This window comes from Podarcis erhardii, assembly GCF_964252035.2.
Source record: "Podarcis erhardii genome assembly, chromosome: 5".
Lineage (NCBI taxonomy): Eukaryota > Metazoa > Chordata > Lepidosauria > Squamata > Lacertidae > Podarcis > Podarcis erhardii.
In genome coordinates, this window is record NC_138509.1 from 56,839,976 (window position 1) to 56,854,576 (window position 14,601).

The 14,601-nt window shown below is 41.8% G+C and overlaps 1 protein-coding gene across 2 annotated transcripts in view; it reads right to left on the minus strand.

Annotated features, from left to right (window-relative positions):
• SUFU (SUFU negative regulator of hedgehog signaling) overlaps positions 1-14,601 on the minus strand; it is a 71,244-nt gene that overhangs the window by 7,966 nt on the left and 48,677 nt on the right. For both annotated transcript variants that reach the window (XM_081864003.1, XM_081864002.1), the window contains exon 11: positions 3,083-3,151. In XM_081864003.1, the coding sequence (XP_081720129.1) occupies positions 3,083-3,151 (69 nt within the window). The remainder of the gene's footprint in view (positions 1-3,082; positions 3,152-14,601) is intronic.

Below are 14,601 nucleotides of genomic sequence, written 5' to 3' on the forward strand. Positions count from 1 at the left end.
AGGTGGTATTTTCAGAAATGCTCTCTCTTCCACATACAGGACCAGCTAGACTGATGGAACTGCAGGGCCCTAGTTCTTGGATGTGATAGTGGTATGAAGAGGAAGAGTATAGATTAAGGAAATTTCTATCACACTATTGAGCAAAGCATTTTAGAGCAGTCATTTGCTAGACATTAGGGTCTCTTCTGGGACAAGCTGAGCCTGTGCAAAAGAGGCACCCTCCACTTCAACTGAAGTAACCAAACTGCTGGTGCTGAACATGAAAGAAGTCACAAAGCAGCTTTTAGACTTAACTTCTCAGGGTAAGCAAACAGGAGTTGAGGATCATCAAGTTCGGGATGATTTAACACTTAAGGATGATGATGTAAATGTTTTTCAGGTAAAGTGGAGGACAGAGTACAACTCTAAAATGAGTGTACAGAGAAAAATGGTAGCTAGCAAAAACCCAAAGAGTGACTGAAGAAATTGAACTAGAAAATGTCATTTGAAGAGAGATAGAATGTATAGGTGTTTATATGTTAACATTAAAGAAATCTCTTAACCATGATGGGAGAGTTTAAGAGCTTGGCAGCTAAACAAAACAGGTATCCTGGGCATATCAGAAACCTACTGTCAACAGAGAAAACCAGTAGATCACGCTCACAGAAAATCAAGAGAAAGTTCACATTAAGGCTCTCCTTCACTGAGGGAAGATCATTCAATGGTAAACTTATTTTAAAACTCCTCCAATAATTTCTTCACATGAAAAAATGTTTAAAAAGTAATTTAGAACTATCATTTATTCAATGTATAACTTGCTGTTAAAATGGAACACTCAAGATGAAACGGTTAAATCGGCTATGATAAAGTGGGCACAGGATATTGGATATAATATCATGTTTGAGGACTGGGAGAGGTTGTGGACTAGTGGGTTGAATTTTACTGCATGTAATACTTTGAAAGAGAATGTTATGAAAATGATATATAGATGGTACTTGACCCCAGTCAAACTTGCAAAAATTTACCACTTGTCTGATAACAAATGTTGGAAATGTAAGGAAAATGAAGGAACATTCTTTCACCTCTGGTGGACCTGCCCTAAAGTGAAGGCCTTCTGGGAAATGTTATATAATGAGCTGAAAAAGGTACTTAAGTATACCTTCCCTAAGAAACCAGAGGCCTTCCTTCTGGGTATTGTCGGCCAGAAGGTGTTAAAGAAGGATCGAACATTTTTTATGTATGCAACAACAGCAGCAAGGATACTCGTCGCCAAGCATTGGAAAACTCAAGATTTACCCACACTGGAAGAATGGCAGATGTAACTGATAGACTACATGGAAATGGCTGAGATGACTGGCAGAATCCGAGACATGGGAGAAGAGACGGCGGAAGAAGATTGGAAGAAATTCAAGACCTATTTACAAAAATATTGTAAACTTTATGAATGTTAAGAAGGATGCTAGAGTAAAAACAACTTGGCACCATTAAGCTAGATGAGGAGAAATATGAAGATAAGTTAAATTTAAGAAAAGATAAAGTTTTGGAAATTTTCGGTTATATTTAAACTTTTAAGATCTAAATAAAGGATATTTAAATTAGAGATATAACATCGGAAAACTAGACAATAAGAATAGAAACAAGGAGATAAATTTGCTGGAAAAAATTTACAGTCAGGAATGCAGGAGTGGGAGATGAGAGGGAGTCCAAGAAGTTAAGAAAATTATGTTAAGAGATGTGTTGTATTGATTCTTTTGGTATTGTAATTAAAACAAAAATTGCTAATAAATATTATTAAAAAAAAAGAACTATCATTTATTCACTAAAAACTTGGATGATCTTGAGATAAATAAAAATTAGGGAGGCAGTAAACTTGGCGTAATAATGAAAGACAACTTCATTCACATTTACTGGGTTAAGTACTAGATGCAAGATGAAACAGTCTTTTAACTTCATTCTAGTTTTTGTTGCTGTAAAAAAAACACCACACCCCCATTTTTGATGTTGATTGTTCCTCAAAATGTCTCTCAAATCCATTTTTAATCCATGTAAGAAGTGTGCCAAGCCTTCCTGTGTGGTTTTAAGATTCTAGGTTACTGTGCAGTCCTCGAGCCAGCTGTCTTTCTGGCCCTGACCAAGAGGCAGTTCCCAGCTCCTCATAGGATGAACCAAACTTCTCATTGACCTAAGACTTTGGGGAATGGAGATGGTTCCCCACTGCCAACCCTGAAGACTGTTATGAAGCACCCCTAAAAATAAACATGAAGCATGCCTAAAAATAACTTTTCTATAGTAGCTTGCACCTTAAAAGGAAGTTTCAGTTTTGGCCAGGAGAGGCCCCAAGACAGACTCCATTACAGAAAACCAGGTGTGCATGTTCCAAGTTGGTTGTGTTATCTCCTTTGACTGTAAATTTCTGCCACCCTCTCCTTATCCTTTGTCAATTTAAAAATAAACTACTACTGTAACTTTCATTACAACACAGCCTTCTAATTCTGAGACTACAAAACTTCAGCAGTAAGAATTAAACAACAGGGCAGTTTTGGCAGTAGAAGTAGGAAAGGCTGTTCTACAAGCAGACAAACCTTGACTGGAGTCAACAGGTACTGTGAGAATTAGGATTATTTGCTTTTCATGGCAATGAATGAATGTTAGGGAGGATTACCTTATGATATGCACATGAAAAACCATTAGCAGCCCCACAGGAGTCATATAAATGCTCTTACCACAATGCAAGGCTGTCAAGTAAGCAGTAAAAAACTACAGAAGGTGTCATTACGGACAGTCAAAGTCTATGTCTACATTCAGTAGACTATAAGGGATAGGAATTCCGTCGGAATTTTGCCAAGACATCAACAACTGCCAGGGGAGTGGCTAGCATAGATGTCCTAAAATAGAACATTCAATCTTTACCATCCCCAGTGCTCCGACCACATAATCTTGGGGTGGCCACATGAAGGATTTTCAAGGACTGGGTGATAACAGCAAAGAAAACATGAGCCCTGGATTTATAGCCAAGAAACCAGGCCATCAAACCATCAACCAAGCAAATCAACCCCCTGAATACAGAAAGAGTCCCTTTGGATATTAGAGTTAAGAAACTTACTTCCTCTGAAGAATTCAGATCTTCTAGGTCTTCCAGCATTCTTTCCACAAACTCTTCAGTCAGCAGGATCTGCAAAAGGGAGAAACAGTAGTTTTATTCTTTTACGCTCCAAGCTTCACCTAATTGCCAAGCAACAGACTCTTTCTTAGTGCACAGAGAAGAAACTGTACTGTTGTTCATACAGAAATTCACAAAGCCCTTGGAGGTCGGTTTGTTTCCTCCCCTAGTACCTACAAAATGCTGCAATTATTAGGGAATCTAGTTGTATCATCAATTCTCTCCCTGTGTCAAAAACTGAAAGCTTTGATTCAGAGAAGAAGAAAAGCTAAGAATTGTGAAGAGAGATCACATTATCTGAAAAGACAGGCAATAGGAGAAAGGAGGTGCTTTTTGTCTGAAACACCATGAGCTAGCCTTAGGCTTCAATGAACTGATAGGAGGAAGAGGAGCAAGCTACTATTAGCCTGCAAACACATTTCCTACCAAATGGGTCAAATAATCTAACCTTCAAAGAACTTCTTCGTTAAACCATGCCTGAAATACCAAGACGTAATCCAGCGCTAATAGACAAAAGATATACCTGCCCTAGCTCAAATCATGTTTCTCCTGCAAGGGTCAGATAAACCAGATACACAAGGGCATTTAGGCATAGCAGCAAAAACCCTTATCTCCTACCCATGTCTTCACCCTCAAGAGTTCCTACTGCGTGGCTTTTAAGGAGACTTATACAGTTAGCTATTATCAATAATATCTTTTTCACAGCATTCCTTAAATTCAGCACTGTTCCTGCAGTGGCGGCACCACATTGCACTAGAAATCGCATGCATTTGATGTGCATGATATTAAAGGTGACATCTGCAGCAAATCAACATCACAGGCTGTCATAGCTCTAGGCACCTCATTTAATTTCTTCTGGGATTTAGAAGCTTAGAAGTTGAAATTGAACAAATAGGCCCTGTTCTTTGAAAAATGTTCAACTTGAACTGAGCACCACCTTTTGAGAATATTTAAGAGCTCCTAACAACAGGACACTATGAAGAGACTGGTAGCAGACAGTAGCCATTTATTCCCCTATTGGGGAGGGGGATTCCCTGTAGGAAAATGATAGGAAAATCTGAGATAACTATCTCTGTTGTTCTACACACATTCAAAACTCTCATCCAAGAGGATCTTTTCCTCCCAGGGAAACTTTCAGCTACAACTAACATGGTAAACAGTCCCTAGAGCAGCAAACAGTCCCTAGGCTATCAAATGGTACTCACTATGAGGCTTTTGAAATGCCACAACACTTCAAAAGACCTGGTGGCATTGTGCAAACAGTTCCTGCCTCACTAGCCTGCTGTAACTGGTTTCTCAAGCTAGGACATGGTTCTGCCTTTGTATGGAGACTGTTTGTAAAACATACAACACCCCCCCTACCTTACAAGTGTGCTCCGCCTTTAGCAACCGATGCTAGGTTTTCTAGGCTCGGGCAAACAGTGGACATATCTGGACAGCAATAACTAGAAATATGCTTTGGGAAAGACCACAGCAGGGTATGAAAACAGCCCTCCTCTGCTGTTTGCACCTCAGCTAGGGATGTTCAGAGAAAGACAATCTCTGAGATTGGGAGGCTCTGTTTAGCTATCACATTATGCAGTGATACACCCATCCTCTATAAGTGTGCCACTCTCATTTTAAAGTCATCTAAGCCTGTGGCCCTCACTACATCTTGCAGCACTGAATTACACTAGGCAAGAGGGAACAATGAGAATACTGTGCAAACACAGAAATGATGCTTTACGTTTATGGAGAAGACATGTTTGTATTTTGAGGCTATTTCCCCCATCATTCAGGATCAGCAGTTAGGAATTTGAATCTCACTTTCATTGACCAAGAGCACTTAAAAAAACACAACTGAACTCACATTTCTTGTTTACAATGAAGGCTTGGCATATACTATGCAATGACAAAATAGGAAAGCTGAAACATTTTCTAAAAATGTAAAAAAAAGAAAAAAGAAGAAGAAGCAGAGGTATGAGTGGCATGCCCAGCAAAACCTCTCTCTCATCCATTGGAGGGAGTCTCTACAGCAAGGCTAAAGGAAACTGGAGGTTTTGAGGAAGCAAAGGTAACTCTATAGGTCTGGTTGTTGATGCCAAGAAACAATAACAAATTCCTTAAAATTACATTTTATGAACTAATGTTAACAGGAAAAACTTGGCTGGCCAAGAATAGATGTTCTCTGAAAAAAGGGTTTGTCTGCACTGGTTGTTACCCAACCCCAGATGTATCCTGGAAACATTCTCATTCTAATAGTCGATCTCATACAGCAGGGGTGGGGAACCAATGTGGCCCATGAGGCCATTTCTCCCAAACCACACCTACCTGCCGATGTCAGTAGATCAGTGGGAGGATGGGGTTTAAGTCTGGCTTGGCTGTGTATTCTGTTCCCAGCAGGATGTAATCTCTGCTCAATTGCCCATGAGTGGGAATTATATCCTGCTCAGAAGTGCTGTTTGAGGCAGCGCATGTTCTTCTCCTACAAGTACGCAGGCAACAGCAGCAATGTGGGGAAGAAAGGTCTCTCACACTCTCCCCCCTGCCACTACCACCTGCTCACAAGAGAAGTGTGCAAGTGGCTTCAAACAGTGCTTTTGAGAAGCCCCATGCTCCTGTTTCAGCAAAGAGTTGCATAAAAGCACTGTTTAAAGGAGAATGGGGATGGATATTTCAAATAGCGCTTTTGGAACTCAGTAAAAGGACGCGGGTGGCGCTGCGGGTTAAACCACAGAGCCTAGGACTTGCCGATCAGAAGGTCGGCGGTTCGAATCCCTGCGACGGGGTGAGCTCCCGTTGCTCGGTCCCTGCTCCTGCCAACCTAGCAGTTCAAAAGCACATCAAAGTGCAAGTAGATAAATAGGCACCGCTCCGGCGGGAAGGTAAACGGCATTTCCGTGCGCTGCTCTAGTTCACCAGAAGCAGCTTAGTCATGCTGGCCACATGACCCGGAAGCTGCACGCCGGCTCCCTTGGCCAATAAAGCGAGATGAGCGCCGCAACCCCAGAGTTGGCCACGACTGGACCTAATGGTCAGGGGTCCCTTCACCTTTACCTAGCAGCAAGCATGAAGGAAGAACGATCCTCCTAAGAACTGGGCTTTCGGTGCATGTGAGGGCTCTTTGCTGAGTAAGATGAAAGGGCAAGCGAACCTGTTTGGTGCAGGAATGCAAGAGTGCACCCTGCAGGGAGCGCTCTCACATGCCTGAAATTAGCATTAAAAGAATCCCCCTCCCTAAGCACTGGCTAATGTGAAGGGTGAGCAATCCTGCTTGCTCTTCGAAACAGCAGCAAGTGAGGCTTCTCTGCTTTTGCTTGCAAAATATAGCTTTATTTCTCTCACCCCAAATCAAGGGAAGGGGAGAAGAGAAACAAAGCTAGGTTTTGCCATCCTTCTCCCTTGATCCAGGTACCCCAAAGGCTATATTTTCAACACACATTGTCTGACTTCTTCAACTATGCTAGAATCCACTGACCTGTCCCTCTGTACACAACTTCCTCAGCCTACAATGATGATATGATGACCACGGATATGACAGAAATGTGGTAGGTGGCTGAAGTGCCACAGCAAAACAGCATTTTTTGGGGTAGGGAGAGACAATGCTGCTGCAGCTTCTATGGAGGAAAAGTGTTTTGTGGGAACAAGCAGTTTGTTGTTGGAATCCTGGTAATTATTTCACTTATAAAAGTTGCCACCTTAGACCGTTCTTGCTGTGACATGTTCACACCATCTAAAACCTGAGGAAGTATTTTTTGTCCTTCCGAACGATTGTTTAAGCCACTAAATGGAACCACACAAACTAAGGTTTATTAAATTAGGTTGATGGTCTGAACATGGACCTGGACCACTTCAAGCACCCAGTTCACTTTCTGGACACCAGTGTGTTTTTATGCAATAAAAATACAAGCATCACCTTATGCCAGAAACCCACTGCACATTTGTAATCTAACTTTCACCACAAAGACACCACAAGATCCACTGTCCATAGCCAAGTCTTATTAAGAGAACTGCATCTGTTCCAACTTGTTGGACAGGGACTCACACCTTTAGGATTTACATCAGGCATTTCTTAAACTATTAACACCCACCCAATGAAGTGAAAAAGCAGGATCATCAAGGTTATACTTGTATCCAGAAATAATCTACTACAGGAAAATCCCGTAAGGGGGAAAAATTGACAGAACACTACCTGTCATGTACAGCTCACAAGTAAACTATGTCTGCATAATGTCAAGGATCTACAGGCCATCCTGAACAATGATACTGTTTTCTCACAGGTCTTGAGTTGACTTATCCTTGCTTAAAGATAGCTACTCTCAAATTCAAGGTTCTGGTTAACATAGAAAGCCCGGAATAGTTGGGGCTCTGACTACCAGAAGGAGTGCCTCTCCTGCCCAGGGTCTGATATTTGCCGAGATCTTTTTAAGTAGCTGTACATGGACACAGACCCTACTGCAACCCTAGATGCCTGAGTGTTTTTTAGGACAAAGTTGATGCACTATTGTAAGACCTAACGTTAAGGACTCGTGTACCTGCTCATATTCCTTTGTAATATATTGTCACCTGCCAGCAATGTCCTTCTACATAAAGGTCAGTCTCTATGCAAAAGACGAAATGTTCGCAAATCAGACACTAGAAATGGCAGCATTCAGAAACCAGTAAGAGTACATTTCAGTATCCCAGAGCCCTGTTACTAACCTGAAAAATTGCATTCTCTGAAATTATTTTATAAGGAGACTCCAGCGTGAAATTGTTGAATTAGAACCAAGAAGTCCAAGTCTGTTCAGGCTTGAATACAGACAATAGTTTCCTGTTCAGTACAAATGTTAACTAACAATTGCAAAACTTAGGATAATTATATTATCACCAATTGCTGCCTTTGTGAATGTTTTCGCCTTCTCTTCAGGTTTATAGTTGTGACAATTTTATGTACTTGTTGCTGTTCACAGCCATTTGGCCCCCTTTTCTCTCTCTCTCTCCCTTCTCTATACCCATACTGCCAACTGTGTATAATACTACGTGTATCTGATGAAGTGGACTCCAGCCCATGAACACTTATGCTAATAGAACACTGATGCCATGGGACCCTTTGTTTCCAATTCTCTGCAATGTACCTACCCAATTCTGGACAGACATTGCCAAGAACAGTGCCTCCTTCCCTCCAACAGTGGAGGGGAGGGAGGGAGGCCTGCATCTTCATACTGCTAATGGACCTTCTTATATGAATAGCAGCCAGGAATTTAATGGGGCAAGAGCTTGCAAATTTGAGAGAGCTGACTGTTTCTTCTCCTGCTAAAAATGGGATGGTGCGGCAGAGTCATTCAAGCTTAGACTGTAGAATCAACCCAATGCTGGTCCCTAGAGAGGCTAAACATGGCTTAATAGTGCCTCTCAACACCTAGCAGAGGGTAAGGCACTATTGCCTTGTTTTGCTTCAACAAACCTAGGGGATGATTTGCACAGTGCTATGTATGTACACAAATCTTGAGAAAGTGATAAAACTGCTAAATGCTTGCCTCTGGATAGCCTTACTAGAACAGAGCAATTGTACAATATATTAAGTCAGCTCTCTAAGTTTGTTCAAGCAACAAGTAAAGCAGTTTGTGGTGGGTGTTGGTAATAGTGTTGGAATGTGCTTGTCACAATCATCACACTTCCCCTGTAAAGCTACACTACTCAAGGGAGACTTGAGGAAATGACACAAAAGACTCAACCTATATTGTTCCACAAACCTTTAGCATATATTGGTACAGTGGTGCCCCGCAAGACGAACGCCTCGCAAGACGAAAACCCGCTAGACGAAAGGGTTTTCCGTTTTGGAGGCGCTTCGCAAAATGAATTTTCCTATGGGCTTGCTTCGCAAGACGAAAATGTCTTGCAAGTTCCTGCGGGGTTCCCCCCCCCCTTTTTCTAAGCCGCTAAGCTGCTTATCAGCTGATCCGCTAAGCCGCTAAACCACTAATAGCGCTAATCCGCTAAGCCGTCAATGGGCTTGCTTCGCAAGACGAAAAAACCGCTAGACGAAGAGAATCGTGGAACGGATTCTTTTCGTCTTGCGAGGCACCACTGTATTCCCTACATGCCACTGAGACTTGGGGAACTTTAAAGAAAAAAATTGTCATTATTTTATTGAACAAGAAATTACTCTTCAGAGGTAATCTCAAAAACTGCATGTCAGAGACCCTTATTTTCTTATGAAATGCTTGGATAAGGATTTTTATGAAGAGAAATCCTTCTTTATCAACATAACAGAATTTTTTGGGCATGAAACCTACATGAAACCTAAGAGTGATTCAATGCACATCAAAGACATGGACCTTTCAAAAAGGTACATCAAGCTCCCTGCTCTAAAAATAAAAACCCAAGTCAAGGTCTGTTAAGGATTAGCCTTCTGTTAAATATTAAAGAAAAGTAGCTAACAGGAGGCAAAAATGGCTGAATAGTAGGACATTCCAAGGACTGGTTTTGAGTCTGGCTGGTTACAACTTATGTTTGCTTTTTTCACCTGATGCTATGGTTTTCACCTGTTTTGCCATGTTTGTGACTTGTTTCCCTATGCTGTTGCATACCACCTTGGGACCCTACATGACAAAGGGTTAAATAAATAAAATATGTGTTACAGCTGTTGCTATTATTACTGTTATATAGCCAAAGCTTGAGAAGAACTTGATTAGCAAGGGTGATCAACAAAATGGCAGACTGAAACCTTAATAGTGACTTCAATGTGCACAGTGGAGCTTCTCACTTCCCATGCCAGGCCTGGTTCAAGTGCTGCCCTGCATACTTGCTTGACAAGCCAAATGCCAGGCACTTTTGAATGCGGTATGAGCAGTGGCTGCTGCAATTTCTTGTGTATTTTTTCCCAATGTTCACATATGCAGCTACACTTAGACAACACCAAGCGCAGAATTAGTTGTTACCACTACTTAAAAGGCAGTACCCATTTCTCACAGTGGCCAGCTCCTGGGAAGATGGCAAACACAACATAAAGGCAAGAGCCCTCCAACACTGTTGCTCCCAAGCATATTGTTGTATTCACTGGCATACTGCCTCTTAACATGGTTCATGGGCATAGCCGGGAGGGGGAGGCTGCCTCCCCCCATTAAGTAAATAAATAAAAGTACTTAACTAAAAGTCGAAACTGTAGAAAGATTTTTGACAGATTTTTCTGAGCAAAAGAAAGTGATTTAAAACAGTTGTTGAGACATTTCATTCCAAATCTGCCAGACAGAGGATGATGACAGGTGGGTGTCCTGCCTCCCCCCCCCCCAACATAAATCCTGCCTATGCCTATGGCATGGCTGTTTCATACACCCATTATGGCTTACACCTGTTGAGATGCCTATGCTCCGCAACTAATAGGAAGTTAAATTTTATTTGGAAACAGGTAACACACAGCAACATCAAGAGGAGACATTTTTTACACTGCTCATACCTGTAGGCATAATCAGGCATGGCAGCAGCCTTCTTTGGTTATTAGATTTTTATCACTGTCTAAATTGTAGGAAGTGATTGTGTCAAGGAGGGGAATTTTTGTATTTGTGGAGGCTCCTTATAGGGGAAAGTATGGTTCCAAAATGTGCTGGAAGCCTCTATAGATATTAAAGGCTCCCCCACTAGACACAGTCACATTTTACAAAGTGGAGCACGACAAAAACTGATGAAGGCCAGAGCTAGAATACTCATCCCTAACAGCCCCTGTTTCCTTACCCACATTTCTTACATCTGAAGGCAGATAGTGTTGCTATTTTTAATACTTTAATAATAGCTGGGAGGGGGTGGCAGGGGAGATCCAACAAGAATCATAGAACTGGAGTGTGTTTTAACCACTCTCTCCACACCATTCTTTCTGTGGGTCAACACATGCAGATATTAGAAAGGTATTAATTTCTGCCCAAGACAAATGACAGCCCCAGGGAGAGGCATTATCCCTTTCCTCTTACACTGTAGTTTCAAGGGGGGAGGCATGGCTGTGACTATTAAAATACTGTTTAAAAAACCAGCTGCCTACTGTTGTATCTAGCCTGGCTCTGAGCTGTAGAACTTTTCTCACCAGCAGCATAGTAACACCCAAAAGCAAAACCATGTTACAAAAGATGGCTAAACATGTTAAAGAGACTGTAAATTACAGGACTGCTTTTCAAATGAGTTTTCGCCTAGATGAAGGTGAGGTCAGGCTCAGCACACCAGTTTCTCCAACATGTGTATTTACAGCAAAATGAACATTTGTGCCAGTTTCAAAATAATGATGTTTGCCATTTTTCTTACCTTTCACATTACAGTATATTGTTAGATGTAAACATACAAATTCAGAGTGGGCAAGCAACAACTATGCATTTGCAAATGCCTGTTAAGCAGATAAAGACACAATGGAGCCAAGAGAGGGGTGGTCCTTTAATAAAGCAAAGGCACTGGCAAATGCATGAGTGCTGCTACATAAAGAAAGAAGCAGCCATTTTATTATTTCAGAAAAGGGACTGTCTTAATGCAAGTTCTGTCTTAGCTTTTTAATGCTTTGACTATTCCTAACACCATGGACCGACAGATGCTGGAAGAAAACAGGAAGAAATGGAAAATGCCGTTTTAATAGCTCCAATGCTATTAAAATTTTTGTATGTGGTTTCTATGACAGAAATCCCATTACACAACACTGGATAGGCTATTTGTTTGACCCAGCATGGCTGTTTTAATGCTCACCTGAAGCATTCACTCTGCCCCCAGGAAAAGGTTTGCCTTAGCAATATCTTCAGAAAGAGGTGCTGATGCTTTTGGCAGCCATTATTCCAGAGGAGGTGAAACCGTTGCTGGAAGCCTTTGATCATGTACAGCATTAGTATGAGTGTTACACATCAGAGACACTGCCACAGTAACTAACATACAAACAGAAGCTTAGTGCTAACAAATGAGACTTCTTGCTTGCTTAGCATCTTTGTGGCTCAAAGTGATTTTCTCATTGAACAATACCGGAGACAGTGGAAGGTGTTAGGGAATTAAGCTAGGCTGACACAAGGAATCCTGAAGTTTCAGCTTTGTGTAACTGATTAGCAGGTATAAAAAACTTGTAGAAAAGTTTTCTTTGTTGACTTTAATACGTAATGCTAAAAAACCTCAAATTTTGTGGCCAAAAAACCTTAATTTGCTATGAGATTATTATAAATTCTAAATAATATTAAGTTGCACTCCTCCCCCCAATACTATTTGGGGGAGCATATAGATTCCTAAACAATCTGGAATTGTGTGTTGCAAGTTGGTGTTAGGGAGCTCAGCAAGTTCTGAGCTTAAAAAGGTATGCAACTGCAAGAGAGTATTTAAAAAGACATTGAGGAAGGACTATGAGCTGTACTGAGGGCAGAAGGCTCACTTTATGACTAATGGATGCTCTCTGTATGAAAAATGGATAGTACATGCATCAAGTACTAGCAATGGTAGCTTTTTGAGGGGGGCGAACTTTTGGTGTGGAAGCTAAATCCAAACATGACAGAAGCCTTATTTGGGTGTTCAATCACCTCACATGTAAGCAAAGTGGGGCCAATCGTTGAAATCAAACCATGAAGTCAAACAAAATGGGGTCTGTAGTCACTGCAAGTCAGTTCATCAGTGGCAGCTGCGAGCCCCACTTCCAGCAGGAACTGGCTGCACTGATGAGATCATGTGTAGAACCAATCCCAGAAGTGGATTTGACACCCATTTTAAAAGGCACCAAATAAAAGCCTCCTCCCAATGCAGCTGTGTCTTTTCACCTGCCTCACGCCTGACATGTGACGTCAAGTGTGGGGTAAGTGGACATGGATTGGGGGAAATTGCCTCCAGAGGTATCTCGCCACTGCTGTAATCCATTGGACGTGTGGCTGTCTTTCAACAATGTTCACTGAGGCAGAGTGTGTGCCTATTAACAGATACTGACTGCCAGGGATTTTATTATTTCAGAGTTAAAACATCTAGACCGGATTTCAGTTTGCTTCCAAGGTTTTGTTTGTTTGTTTTTACCAGAGAAGTGAGTAGTTTGCTTCCAAGTTAAATGCAAAATACTGGGTTATGTTTTGTTTTCCTTTTAAAGCCTTAAACAGGCTAAGGTCAGGGTATCTAAGAGCAGCCCTGCTGGATCAGACAAGGGGATGAACTGCTTTTTCTTGCTCAATTTAATTCACCTTCGCCTTGGCAAGATTAGTACTTAAAGTGGAGCTAATCAGTTCTTGGTAAACACACCTTGTTCCTGTAGAAGTATGACCTTAGGGTTTTTGGCAGCTGATTTTCTGTAAGGTAGTAGTAATAGAAGGAAAAGGTGCTTGGGAAACATGAGTGCCATATTTCCAAAGAAGGCATACAAAACACTGGTTGACCTCTGTGTCAAGATTCAGAAAGCACAGCTGGATTGCTGACTGCTAAAAGGTTTAAAGATCTTTCTATAAGGATGTACATTGTATTTAATTTATAGCTGAACATTTACATTTCATCATGTTCAGAATCAAGAAAAGTCCAAGCTGGATCTTCCTTAGTTAAGTCACGTGCTCACCTTTATATCCACATGCTCACCTTAATATCCATCCTTGCTGTCACAATTTCCTGGTGGTTTTTACATTAGGAAACATAATATAATCCTCTACATGTCTACTCAGGAGTAAATCACATTATGTTCAGTGGAGCTTATTCCAAAGTAAACAGGCAAAGGCTTATAGTCTGAATCTTACTATATTCTCTTTTGTTATCGTTAACCAAAACATGCTTTCCATTTAGAGCCAAATACCTTTATGCTTCTAATGAGGAGTCAAGGCACTCATTTAGAGGTCACATTTTTTACACTTTCATACATATTCCACTTCCTTACTAGACAAAAATGAAACACAGCAAAAGGGCTGGGTACAAGTAGACACTGTTAGGTACAGAATCGAACAGGGAGTAAATATGGTTGGGTGTCCAGAGTACACCCAGCCCCAACGAGGATAAGCAATTGGTAGTTTAGTTCTTTGTTGGCAAAACACTCAACTACATCAGCTCCTAAGTTGCAAGGGATATACACAACACTCCTACTAATTAGCTAGCTAGGCACCTACTTCTTCAGACTTGTACTCTGGCCCAGACAGTTGGAGCAACCATGCCCCTTCCAGCTCACTTAAGCCCCCTCACACAAGCAACTGGCGACTTCACCTGCACAGCAGCTCCAGCTGCTCCTGTCGCTTTAAGCCCCTCCTTGTCCTTGGAGACAGCAGGGGAGGGACAGAGGAGCCCCCACCACTGCCTGCCCGCCCTGACTCTTCCTCTTCCTCCAACCCCAGCCCCTGCCTCACAGGTGGCACAGAACCCCACAAATCACTGGCCTTTTCCCCCACCCCATCCTCCTACCCCTGTGCCTTCTCTGCCCACCTCTTGGGACTCCTGCTTGTCCCTGACATTGGGGAATTCTTTATCTGATTATACAAAACCTCTGCTGTGGACAAATGTACTCTTCCATCCGCCCAAACATGGGTTGTGCCAAGGTGCTA